This window comes from Pagrus pagrus (assembly GCF_965226575.1).
Source record: "Pagrus pagrus genome assembly, chromosome: 6".
Classification (NCBI taxonomy): Eukaryota; Metazoa; Chordata; class Actinopteri; order Spariformes; family Sparidae; genus Pagrus; species Pagrus pagrus.
In genome coordinates, this window is record NC_140190.1 from 21,680,686 (window position 1) to 21,691,967 (window position 11,282).

The 11,282-nt window shown below is 39.8% G+C and overlaps 1 protein-coding gene across 1 annotated transcript; it reads right to left on the reverse strand.

Moving 5' to 3' along the window:
* Positions 1-10,984, reverse strand: il12rb1 (interleukin 12 receptor subunit beta 1; the record flags this gene model as incomplete). The annotated part of the gene is made up of 14 exons (XM_084354150.1): positions 1-829; positions 3,572-3,647; positions 4,412-4,481; positions 4,594-4,749; positions 4,864-5,019; positions 5,774-5,872; positions 6,167-6,298; positions 6,402-6,630; positions 8,041-8,117; positions 8,620-8,742; positions 10,135-10,168; positions 10,257-10,399; positions 10,582-10,733; positions 10,935-10,984. The coding sequence occupies 14 exons, from the start codon at positions 10,982-10,984 to the stop codon at positions 500-502; spliced, it is 1,827 nt and encodes a 608-aa protein (XP_084210276.1). The 3' UTR covers positions 1-499.
* Positions 10,985-11,282: the final 298 nt, after the last annotated feature.

An 11,282-nucleotide genomic window follows, 5' to 3' on the forward strand; every position in this document is an offset into this window, starting at 1 on the left:
ACATACACTGACAAAGACTGAGAGATTAAACCTCCTGCTTTCACAACCGTGTGTAAAAATGGCACCAAAAATTCAACATGGAGATTAAAATCCATGTGTTCCTCATCAAAAGATTATTCATCCAGCATCACAAATACAAACAATGTTTAAAAACAAACAAATATTAGAACCATAGACTGTATAAAACATAGAGGTAGTCTCTGAGTTGTATAAAGGCACCCTCCGTATAGTTGTCATTAACAGGAAAATTAGCTGTAGAAACTAAAATTGTTTTTTGTACCAGGCTATAAACAAAGACACAGAAACAAGTAAACAGGGTGTAAAGTTGTTAATTTTATCATGTTGTCTTGTGGTTGACTCACTTTTGGAGCCAACCTCAAGTGGCCATTCACGCCTCTACGTTGGCTTCATGTTCCCGCCACAATGGTAGCCGCTTGACAAATACGTCAGCCCTTGATTTGTTAGTTCAGTTTTGTGCTGTGCAGCGGTTAAATTCATTTCAAGGCGATTCTGCCTTCACATCAAGGACCAAACCATTCCTGTATATCAGCATGGCGATCTCGTTATCCAGCTGTTCCAGATCTGTCACTTCCCCTCCTTTGGATCTCTTCAGCGCCTGATCTGTAGAGCCGGGACCTAAACACTCATCGCTGGTTCCTCCTGACAGACTTGAATCACCCCTCTCGTTCTCCACGTCCTCGTCAGTGTCATCATCCCAGTCTCCTCTGAGGATGGTGGTCTCCTCTGCGTCCTCGGGGACGGACTTTCCCTCTGGATGCAGCTGGAGCAGCGTCAGCTCATGAACCTCCTCCTTTCTCTCCAGCATCTCCTGTTGTAGGTCACATTAGCAGAGGGAAGTAAGATTTATGAAGATATCAAACTTGTCATATGAACAGAGAACAAAGTGCATTGTGCAGTGATATTCACAGCTTGCTGTCCCTTTTGGTTGCTATATATAGTTAAAGAAGTATTTAAAAGTTAAAACAAATGAGGTTAGAACAAAATAGAACAAAAAACTGAACAGAAGGAAAGAATTACAATGACACCCACTGAAAATGGAAATTGATTTATAAAGGGAAGTCTGAATAAGGCCGCAGTCACGCATACATAAATGCAGGCCAGTCAAAAAAATCAGAATTGCCTGCCGGCGCTGAACGTGGGCAGTGCAGGATGTGACACACATAGATCTCAGTTTGCAGGTTGTAGTCCTTTTGAGGAACCACATACACATCGTTGCTATCTGTTGTGGCTGAGCCTCAGCCAGTCGAACTCCGTGCAAAGCCAAGATGTGGATTTGCTTCGCCCCTGGATGTGAATGGGTTGTTTTTGCCCCTTCGGGTGCAATGTGTGGAAGTGAACGGGAGGCATACATTGTTTTCACGTGTGTGTGATCGTGGAGGCAGTGTCCCGTTTATTCCCATGAAGCTGAAAAAGTTTGACATCCTGGGCTGGAGATCTGCCACAGAGCTTCCTCACTGAGTGTGTCCACTGTAGACGTGCAGTTTAGTTTGTTTGTTTTTCCCGAGATATCTTTATTATGATTTTCTACATGAACACAAGCAACTACAACACAACAAATAACAACAATGGCCACATTATCACAGTCTCCATGTACATACATGCACATAGGGAAAAGTTCAGTCCCATTACAGCAGAGAGTGACACCTCACAACCCAAAAATATCAGATAACCGCTTTTCATCCATTTTGCATTTAAATCTGTATGTTAGATATTCCATTGGTATCATCTCAAACATCAGTTTGTGCCAGCAAGCAATTGTAGGTGGCGTATTATCGATCCACCTGAATAAAATATTTTCCCGGGCAGCAAATGTAAGTATAATAAATAGTCTTCTTTGATAGGATCCTTTAATGTGAGGACTGGGCAAAGCAAGAATCATGACTTGAGGTTCATCACCAACCTTGGCACCAAAAATCAGGCTAAGCCTATTAACAATTTTGCGCCAGTATTCCTCAATATGGATGCATCTCCACATAAGCAGAGTTATTCAAATGTAAGCATCAGTCTCGGATAAAATAAATGCCCCCTATCCTCCCGTATCTTAAATCCTCCATCCAAGCAAGCTGGGGCAATGTCTATGTTGCGGTGTGTAGGAGCCAAGGAAGACAGTGTTTATGAACGGCCTTCTAGCTTCCTAATCGCTTACCAAGCCTGTAGACTTGTTCTAATTATGATATTATCATCCATAATACCTTTAGTTTTCTTCAGGTCCAGTGAAATGTTTTTAAAAATGTATCCACTGTCCACTTGCATCATGCAATTGGTCTTAAAGAAAGCTCACACTGATGTAATTACTGATCACATTTGGAAACATTGAGGGGTTATAAGGGACAGTCACTGAAAAGTAACACATTCACTCAAACTTTCCACAACATTCAGTGTTATTAATAACCTGGTGATGACTATTATGGGAAAAACCGTGAAGTTGGAGGAGACGCTTTAATTAATTAATTAATTTAGACTCATTTTAAAAATAACGCATTAAAAACTATTTAATGGTCTGTTGTGGCCACATTTTTGGAGTGATGGCCTATTGTCAATGAAAAATGTCTGAAAATCAGATATTTCTGATGCCACCTTTGCATATTTTTATTTGATGCTTTACTCATTATTTAGTGGCTTCCCAAGTAAATATTGATTTTTTAAATCAGCATATTATAGTGAATATATATGAGGTCTTCATGCCACTCCAAGAATACTTGTTCTGCTTTGTGGTTAAATCAAACGTTTGTGGTTTTCTCACATCGTCTTTCTGCAGATTCACTGGGGACTTTCCTCCATTTCATCTACTTCCCTAGAAAAGAAAACATCCGCATCTTTCATTTCTATAATCTCTCTGCTGTTTGAGGTGCACTAAGAATCATTTAGACATAAATAAATCATTGCTGTACGACTGATGTGAAGATGAAGATGTTTGCCTCTTCTGGTCTCTGGACTGGATTTGATAATGTTGAGCCACCAGGTTGGATATGGAGGGAAATCTGATGAAAGCTTTATGGCATAAAATAGTGAAAATATGATAATCTTCCGGAGCGAGCTGAGTCAAATCTTTCAAATTTGTCTCAGTCTCTGAAACACCTATTGTTTGTTTGCTGTGATCCTGCACAGGTGTTAAGCTTCGTCCTCTGAAATTGTACATTTTAACTTAGAACTAAAATCTTGAGATTGTAGAGATTTATTTTTTTTATCAAAACAAAAGACAATTCAAACATCTTTGTCATAAGACAGGTGCGTAGGAGAGGGATGAGTAAATCAAAAGTTGCCAGCAAACTCCCTCCTTTACCCACTCTAGTGTTTTATGCTCTCCAGAATGTTTTATGCTTTAACTTACTGACAAGCTGGAAGATAAGTGAAAGAAACTCGTACCACTGTGGACAATAAAGTTGTGCTCTATTATACTGTAAATCAATGTGAAAAGAGTGCAAGTCATTAACAAAAAGGTTGAAACCCCAAACATCCCCCCAGAGAGTTCATTAAATGACTAAAGGTTTCAGACAGAGCAACAACTTCACACTATCTTTACAGCTATGAGTCAGTGGTGAAGTCTTACCTGACTCTCCGCTTGATAAGGGGTGAAATTTGGAATAACAGGTGTTGGCACAGGAGGGAAGATCTTGTTTTTGATTCTAGGTAAAAGAAGAGAGTGTAAACTTAACAAAGGAGCCATGCAGGATGAACAGCTGATTGAAATGATTGCAGATAAAACAGACAAGACAATCTCATTCAAGCTGCGACGTATGTATCTGTAAAACTGAATAAAAGCAACAAGTAGGCTGTGAGATTTAAAGGATAAGTTAAAAATTCATATTCAGACATTATCTATTCACCCCCACGTCGATGGAAAGTCAAGTGAAGTTTCGAAGTCCACAAAACATTTCTGGAAGATCTAGTTGTTTAATAGATTTTAAAACAAGTCCCCATCTACTTCAGTCATTTAGGAGAATGCTGCAACACTGTTTTGCTGTGAAGCTCCAAAAACATTTGTTGACTGCAAAACTTCAGGATGAGGGAGGGGGGATAATGACTGTTTCAAGTTTCATTTTTGGGTGAACTTATCCTTTAAATCCTCATTAACTCTGCATGTAGCCTCACTGTCCCTCTGACCCATCCACACACCAGCACCCTCTTCTCATCTACTCTGCAGATGTTACCTGGACTTGGATCGGTTACCCTGGATGTTTGACCTTTTATTGGTTTCTTGGACTTTTGATTTGTGCTAATTTCTTTGCCTGTGTTCGGCCATGTGTCTGGTCTAGCCTCACAATCCTGTAAGCCCTCTGTGTCTTTGTTGTTTTGCTCTGCCTCTCAAGTCCTCATTTGGGCCCCTTCCACTGTCATCCTGCTTGCATCAGCCATGACATTCAGAGTATTTACAGTGGGGGTCACCTACCTCTTCAAGATACAGGTGCACGTTGTGGAGATGAAAAAGAACACCAACAGTAAGCTGAGGCTCCAAAGCACTAATTTCAAGGAAAAAGAGGAAGACAGGAAAAATGTGTTAGCTTCCAAATGTGGAAAACTGCTCTGTTGATTTGTTTTTAAGGCTACGAGCTGCTTCTGTAAGTCTGATACCATTCACAGGCTTCTCCGGCAGTGTGTTGATAGCTGTTTCAGCATTCGGTCCTTCTCCGGCTTGTGTCACTGCTGCCAGGCTGAAGCTGTATTTCGATCCTGGTGACAAGTTTTCCAGATGGTAGTTTATCAGGGAGGCTGATATGTTACGGCACTCTGATTAGAGATGAGATCAGAGAAAGTTGTCGTCACAGTTATGTTTAATTGCACATTAAATCAAACATGTTTTGTGCATTAGTTCTTTTGCAAACTGCTAAAGTGACTTCACACCTTTCTGCGCCTCCGGTGAAATAATTTTCACGCTGCAGAGGCTGTAGTGTGTGAGGAAACCTTGCTGGTCTGCAAGGGGAATCGCTTTCCATGACAGGTCGACAGAATTGTGTGTTTCATAGGAAGCAGTGAAGTCCTGAGGTATTATACGTGGAGCTGAAGAAGAAAAAAACAAACAAATTTGGTTAAAACAGTTTGTCTTCTACAGTTTGAAGAGACAAACTGAAGTGACCCTGATGTTCAGTGGCACGATCTGATATCGTCGTGTTGGTGTTAAAAATATGCACATGGTAGAAGCTATCCTTTCAAAGGATCTAAACCTAGCCAAACAGCGACAGCAAACAAAGAGTACGCTAAGTGAACAGTTTAATAATGTGTTAGAAAACCCCAGTTACCCACTCAGCCTCACAGCTTGCTTCAGATGCAGCTTTTGTCGCTGTTTCGTGTTTTCACTGTTTTTTTTTCAGTATGACTTTAAGCTACTTTGTACAACAAGTAGCCATGTGTTGCTCCACTTCCTGTTAGCAGCCTAAGTTGAGAGTTTTGTAATTATGATGACCTGTTTGTCTTAATATGTTAAAATCCCATTTAAATCAAGGCACCAAGGCACTGTCACCACTGTCGTAAATACGAATCCCAGGTCTGAAACAACTCCTCAGACGTAGTGTAGATGCTACAATACAAAACAATGTGTTGACAACTTGTATGTTGAAGTTAACACGTATGTAACACTGTGATTCTGCCCTCTCACTGAAGTTACATAGTGCAGAAACAAGTGATGGGGGGACCGAGGGGCTGAGACAGAGACACCATTCACCCTGTTACAAGACACTGTACCATCAACATGATTTTGAAGCTGTTATTTTAAAGTTAAAAAAAAGTTACATAATGTCACTTTAAAGGCACTTACCACCCTGTTTTTTATAAACGAGGCACATTTCAATTGTCCGTGGTTTCCCTTTTTCACATATGTGCTCAAAGTAAAGGTAGCGAACAAATTCCTTAACGGCTGTAAGAGAAACAGAAAGAGAATCAAATTGATTTATAATTTTGTATCGCACAGAAAATAGTCATAACAGTACATGAACCAGAGTAAATGACACAAACAACTGAAAAGCAGTGGAATTTCCACAGACGTCTGGTCTGCATTGTGACCCATTTTATCATCTTTGTAATACTGGAAATAATGTTTTGCACCTGTCTTAAAACCATCAGATAAAGCTGGTTAAAATTAGGTCAGGGACTATTTTTTCTCTCTGTAGAGCAGACATGAGGTTGTGTGGTAAAACAGACAAAAACTTACACTGTCTATTTTTCTTCTTGTCTGCTGTTACTGTGATAATATTTTCTGGCCTTGAATCTCCGTCTTGAAGCTCATAAAACTCAAAGCAAGTTTTCTTTTTTATTTTTTTCTTTATCACCGTTTCGTCACAACCTGCCAAGGGGGGAAGAAATAACAGTCTTTATAGTCTACTTAAGGATTAGTACACATATGTACACACAGACACACACACACACACACGCAGGCACACACATACTTTTTAAATCTGCAGCAGGTTGGGCCGGTATTTGAATGATTGCTGGAGGAGAAGACCCTGCTGCGTTCATGGCGATAACAGAGATGTTGACGGCAGAGTACGAGACATAAGTTTGGTGTTCACTCGATTTGATGTCAGGTCTCTTTCTCTCACAGGGACATTTCTGAGACGACTGTGTGTCCATCACGTTGTACGTCACTCCAGTGACTGCTGCTGCATGTGGCATCGGCTGAAGAGCAGAAAGAGCCCAGTACAGACAAAGATAGCAAACTGAACCAAATGAAAATCATCCATGAATGAAACAACCTGCCTCGCCTTCTATTTTTCTCATAAAATTATTTGAACCAAAGTACAAAATTCTCATTAACTGGTTGCACAATTGGGCATACTGGAAGACATATCACATGTTATTCAAACTCACCTGTAGGTCTTAGTGATTTTCTTGTGTTATGATTAAACAAATTGTTTAAGACGATGTTTTAGCAGTGTGTAGCAGCGGTGAGCATGCCTGCTTTTTTACATTTGAATTAACTGTGGTATTGTTAGTTGTAGAAGATGTATATTTTATTAGATTTCAACAAGAAACCGTTACAACCGTGAAACAGTGAGAAATCATGCACCTCTGACCTTTTGAGATCTGTGTTGACAGCAGATCCTGAAGCGCAAATTATAACGTTCTGTTTAAAACCATTACAGAACTCAGATATAAAGTCTTGTTGTCCTCTACAGCCAAGTGACTGTTCAACAAAAACACTCCAAGAACTACAAGGAAACCTTGAGCGAAAATGTGTGTTTACTGGTACAAAGTGAACGTTAAAGGTCAAAATGTCTGTTTTCATACCCACCAGATTTTGTGATATAGCAATTTGTAGTTTATATTGTATTTAATGGAACAGCTTTGTCTGTTTTATTGTGAACATAAGGAATTTAACATGATAGACTGTATTAGAAACACTCTCCAGGATTTTTAGTTTAAATGTAAATGTTCTCTGTGGTTCAATGTGTTCTGCTGGAAACCGATCACTTAGTTTATGTATGTGGGCCCCATTTCTACACTAATGTACTGAGACGAGGGACTCGAGTACGTACATGAAGTCACATTGTTTGGACCAGGGCTGTCACATGTCATGGCCGAAAGGATTCACGATATTATCGCAATATTTATAGAAAATTTGCAAAAAAACAAAATAAAAATAATATTTATGTCTCCCTTTTTGGCAAACGGATTACACTACAAGTGTAGGGAGGTGGAGAGACAGTCTGTAACCATAACTGTACAAAAAGAACAGTTACATTTGATGAATTTTTCTGTTTCATGTCAGGTGGCTCCAAGCATTACAGTGCTTTACCGCAGTCAACAAATCATCCACAGGCTTGTAAAGGCAACCCAAGGGGCGAAGAAGGTCTAATTTTTCACGTCACAATACAATCCAGGCACCAGTTCATGTGTAATTGTAATGACTGATTTTCTGAACATACAGTACACTGAGTCTGATCTGTGTTCTGTCTGTGTGAAGCACAGTACATTATTATACAACATGGGACAAAGTCAGTACGTGTCGGTGAAAAGTAACAACTTTTAAATGCTCTAATTTAAACCCACAAGTGTGACTGTTTTGGCCTCTTTTTCTCTTCTTACCTTCCACGTTAGAGTCACCTTTCGAGTGCCGTTTAGAAGTGTTGTTGTCATGGAGACTTCAGGCTTTTGTTCAAGCTCTGCACTTAAAACACAAAATATTAGTGAGAAGACTAATTTTAAACCTAGTTTGAGCCTCTGTGTCTCACCTTTACAACAAAAGAAAAGTGATTAAGAGAGTGGGAAAGATCTTAAACATTTCAGTAAATCTCCAAAAGAGGCACCTGTACACATTTTGCTAAAATAAAACAGAAATAGTAATAATGGCAGGTGTTGTTATATTTCATATTAGAGTTTGGATTTATGATATCCAGTGTGCGTCAATGATTTCAGTCCATTACTCATACCTGAAGCAACAGTTTTAAGACGAGAGAATCAGTTACAGATATCAGTCAGCGGGGATTTGACGTGATTTAAATGATTCAGGTTTGTAAATAAATCAGACTTTTACATTATGTCTAGAGCAGCTCTTACTTTTGTGTGTCTGATGGTTTTATTTATTTATTATTTTTTGATTATTTTAATCAGAACTATGGATTTAAAGTCCAAAGTGCCAGTACAATATGAAATCTGTGGTGTCACCTGCAGGAACCGTCACAACTGGCGACCAGTCGCTCCACAGGGGTTTACCGGCCTGACTGGACCGCTGTCTGATCTGAACCTGGTAGGATGTAAACTTCAACAGATTCACAACAATGACCGAGTCTGTTCCGATAAAAAGAAAAAAGACAACAAATGAATTTGACATGTCAGTTATTGCTATAAGGCTGGCGATAATTTGTTTTTCCAATTATATATAAGACCAAAGCCACAGTGATGTACTGGGTCACCTGCCCGTCTATTACAATGAACTGGGGTACAAACAATCCTACATTCACTGTTCTGCCAGCATAAATCTTCACTTGTGCATATTAGGTCAAACTTACAGATGTTTGCAACACAATTATAGAGGCCACAAAAATCATGAAACAATATCTCAGTAAAAAATATTTTTTCATTTTATTTACTGCGTTTTGTCTCTTTTTTGACAGATAAATTACACTCTCAGTAATGTGAGTGTAGGAGGGTGGAGAGAGAGTCTCTAACCATTACTGTAAAATTTAAAAAAAGTTTTTCAAGTTTGCAAAAATACATTTTATGCAACGTCCGATTTGACTTTCAAATCAAAGCTTGCTGATCACATACAGTATAATGACATGTTGGACTGTTATTACCCTTAAACGGTCACTATTGGTTAGATTTAGGATAAGATCATACTTGTGTTAAAATAACAACATTTAGGTAAGAGTTGTAAATCACGTCACACAGCCTGAGTGACCTATGTACGTTACTCACGAGACAAAACTGGATGTGAACCCCAGTCTCTGGAGGGAAAGTCAATTGTAACCACCCCAACCACCCCCCAATTCTGACTTTTCTTGCTCTTTACACTAGTGCACCAGGAAGGTGCTTCAGGAAGTGACAGTAGAGGGGTAACTACAGCGTCAAACCTAGAATGCGTGAGGCCATTGACCAGGCTGCCATATTTGATGTGTTGGGAGCGAGAGCGGGGAGCGAGAGCGGACTGGAATATAGCAACACCTATAGGGCACAGCTACAAATAAGTCTTGCAATAGCAAATGCAATATTTTGTCCAGTTTGGATACCAAAAGAGTACAGTACCCATCCTTTTAAAATGTATATGAAACTATTTGTTTGACCATCTTCAACAGGAATAAAAGGGCTTGGAGCTAAGGGCCACAGACAGGTAAGTCAGACGTGGTGGACTACCACACTGCTGGTCTTGGTCTTTTGATGGGAGCCCTATATAGTGGTCAGCCACTTCTGTGTCCACATGAGCAAAACTAATACAGTACAGTAGTACGGAAAGTAGTCTAAAAACTAATTGTGTTTGTTAGAAAATGGTTGGCAGTAACGTAACCATGAGGATTGAAATCAGTGGGCTAAAACTCAAACATTGATCTGATCTTCGACTGTGTCTCAGAAACAGATACCCAAGAAGCGCAGGACGAATACAGCAAACACAGAACGAGGCTGAATTAACTTTTCATTAAAAAAAATTTAAATTATAAAAATATAAAAAATGACACTACTCACATTTAGAGGTCTCATATGTGGTATTTGTCATTCTCTGCAACAGCAAGACCGATAAAAGTTTAGATGTAAATTAATGTGAAGAAAAAACACCTTCAAACTTTTGGGAAAGAAATTTGCCTTACTGTCTCCCAGGAATCTGTCGGGCGCTCATGTCGTCGGAACCGGACTTCGGCTAAAGCTGGATACTTCTCTGCTGCTTTCCAGCTCAAGCTGAGGTTGTTTTTTAACCAGGACATAGTAATATTTTGTGGTACTTTATGCTTAACTGTTGAGAAAAAGCAAATGATTTTATGTATGTTTTTTACATTTGTTTACTTTTTGTAGGATCTTTACAGTAAAAACTGATACGGCCGTCAATTTGTGCTTAGTTAACTTGTTGCTCAGGAAGGACAATGGTGTGTTTTAATCTCACATGTTGTTGAGTGAAATGAGAGGAGCCTTCAGTACCTATGTGCCGGAGCTCAACAGAAGTCCTGGATGACGTGCAGCTGGAGTTCCCGACGTGAGCTACCACCCAAATGTCAACTGGACGCTTTTGGATAAGATCATCCCCGTTAATTGAACATGTGGTCTCCTTAATGCCCCTACATTTATTTTCCCTGCGGATGAAAACATAGAGCTTTGAGTGCAGTGAAAGCAGTGGAAACTGAGACCATCTCATCATGAAGAACATCGTTCCGGGGAGCGTACGTCAGTCCGACGGCCCAAAAGTCCGACCGCCCATCTCTCCGACTACTCATTAATCCGACTTTTATAGGCCCATTGGCCCGACTGCCCATTGGAGAGATGGGCGGTCGGACTTCTGGGCCGTCGGACTGACGTATGCTCCCCCAGACGCCATGCGCCCCATGGTTCCAACTCTTCATTTAACTTCTGTTATGAGTGAAACAAAAGCAACATAAGACTGCAAATATTCCAGATATCTTATGCATCATTTTAGACACAAGACTCGAAAATACTCTGACAAAACTGGTATCTTTGGAAACTTTGGGTTCTCTTCTAGAAATTAGAATAAAGTCATGTGGGTCTGAACAACATTGGGACAAATGACATAAGTTTGTAATGACTGTCCCAGTGGCAGACCACAGCCTGGTAGAGGGGTTCACTTCAGAGACTATATATATCTCTATATTTGAACATTAAGGGCT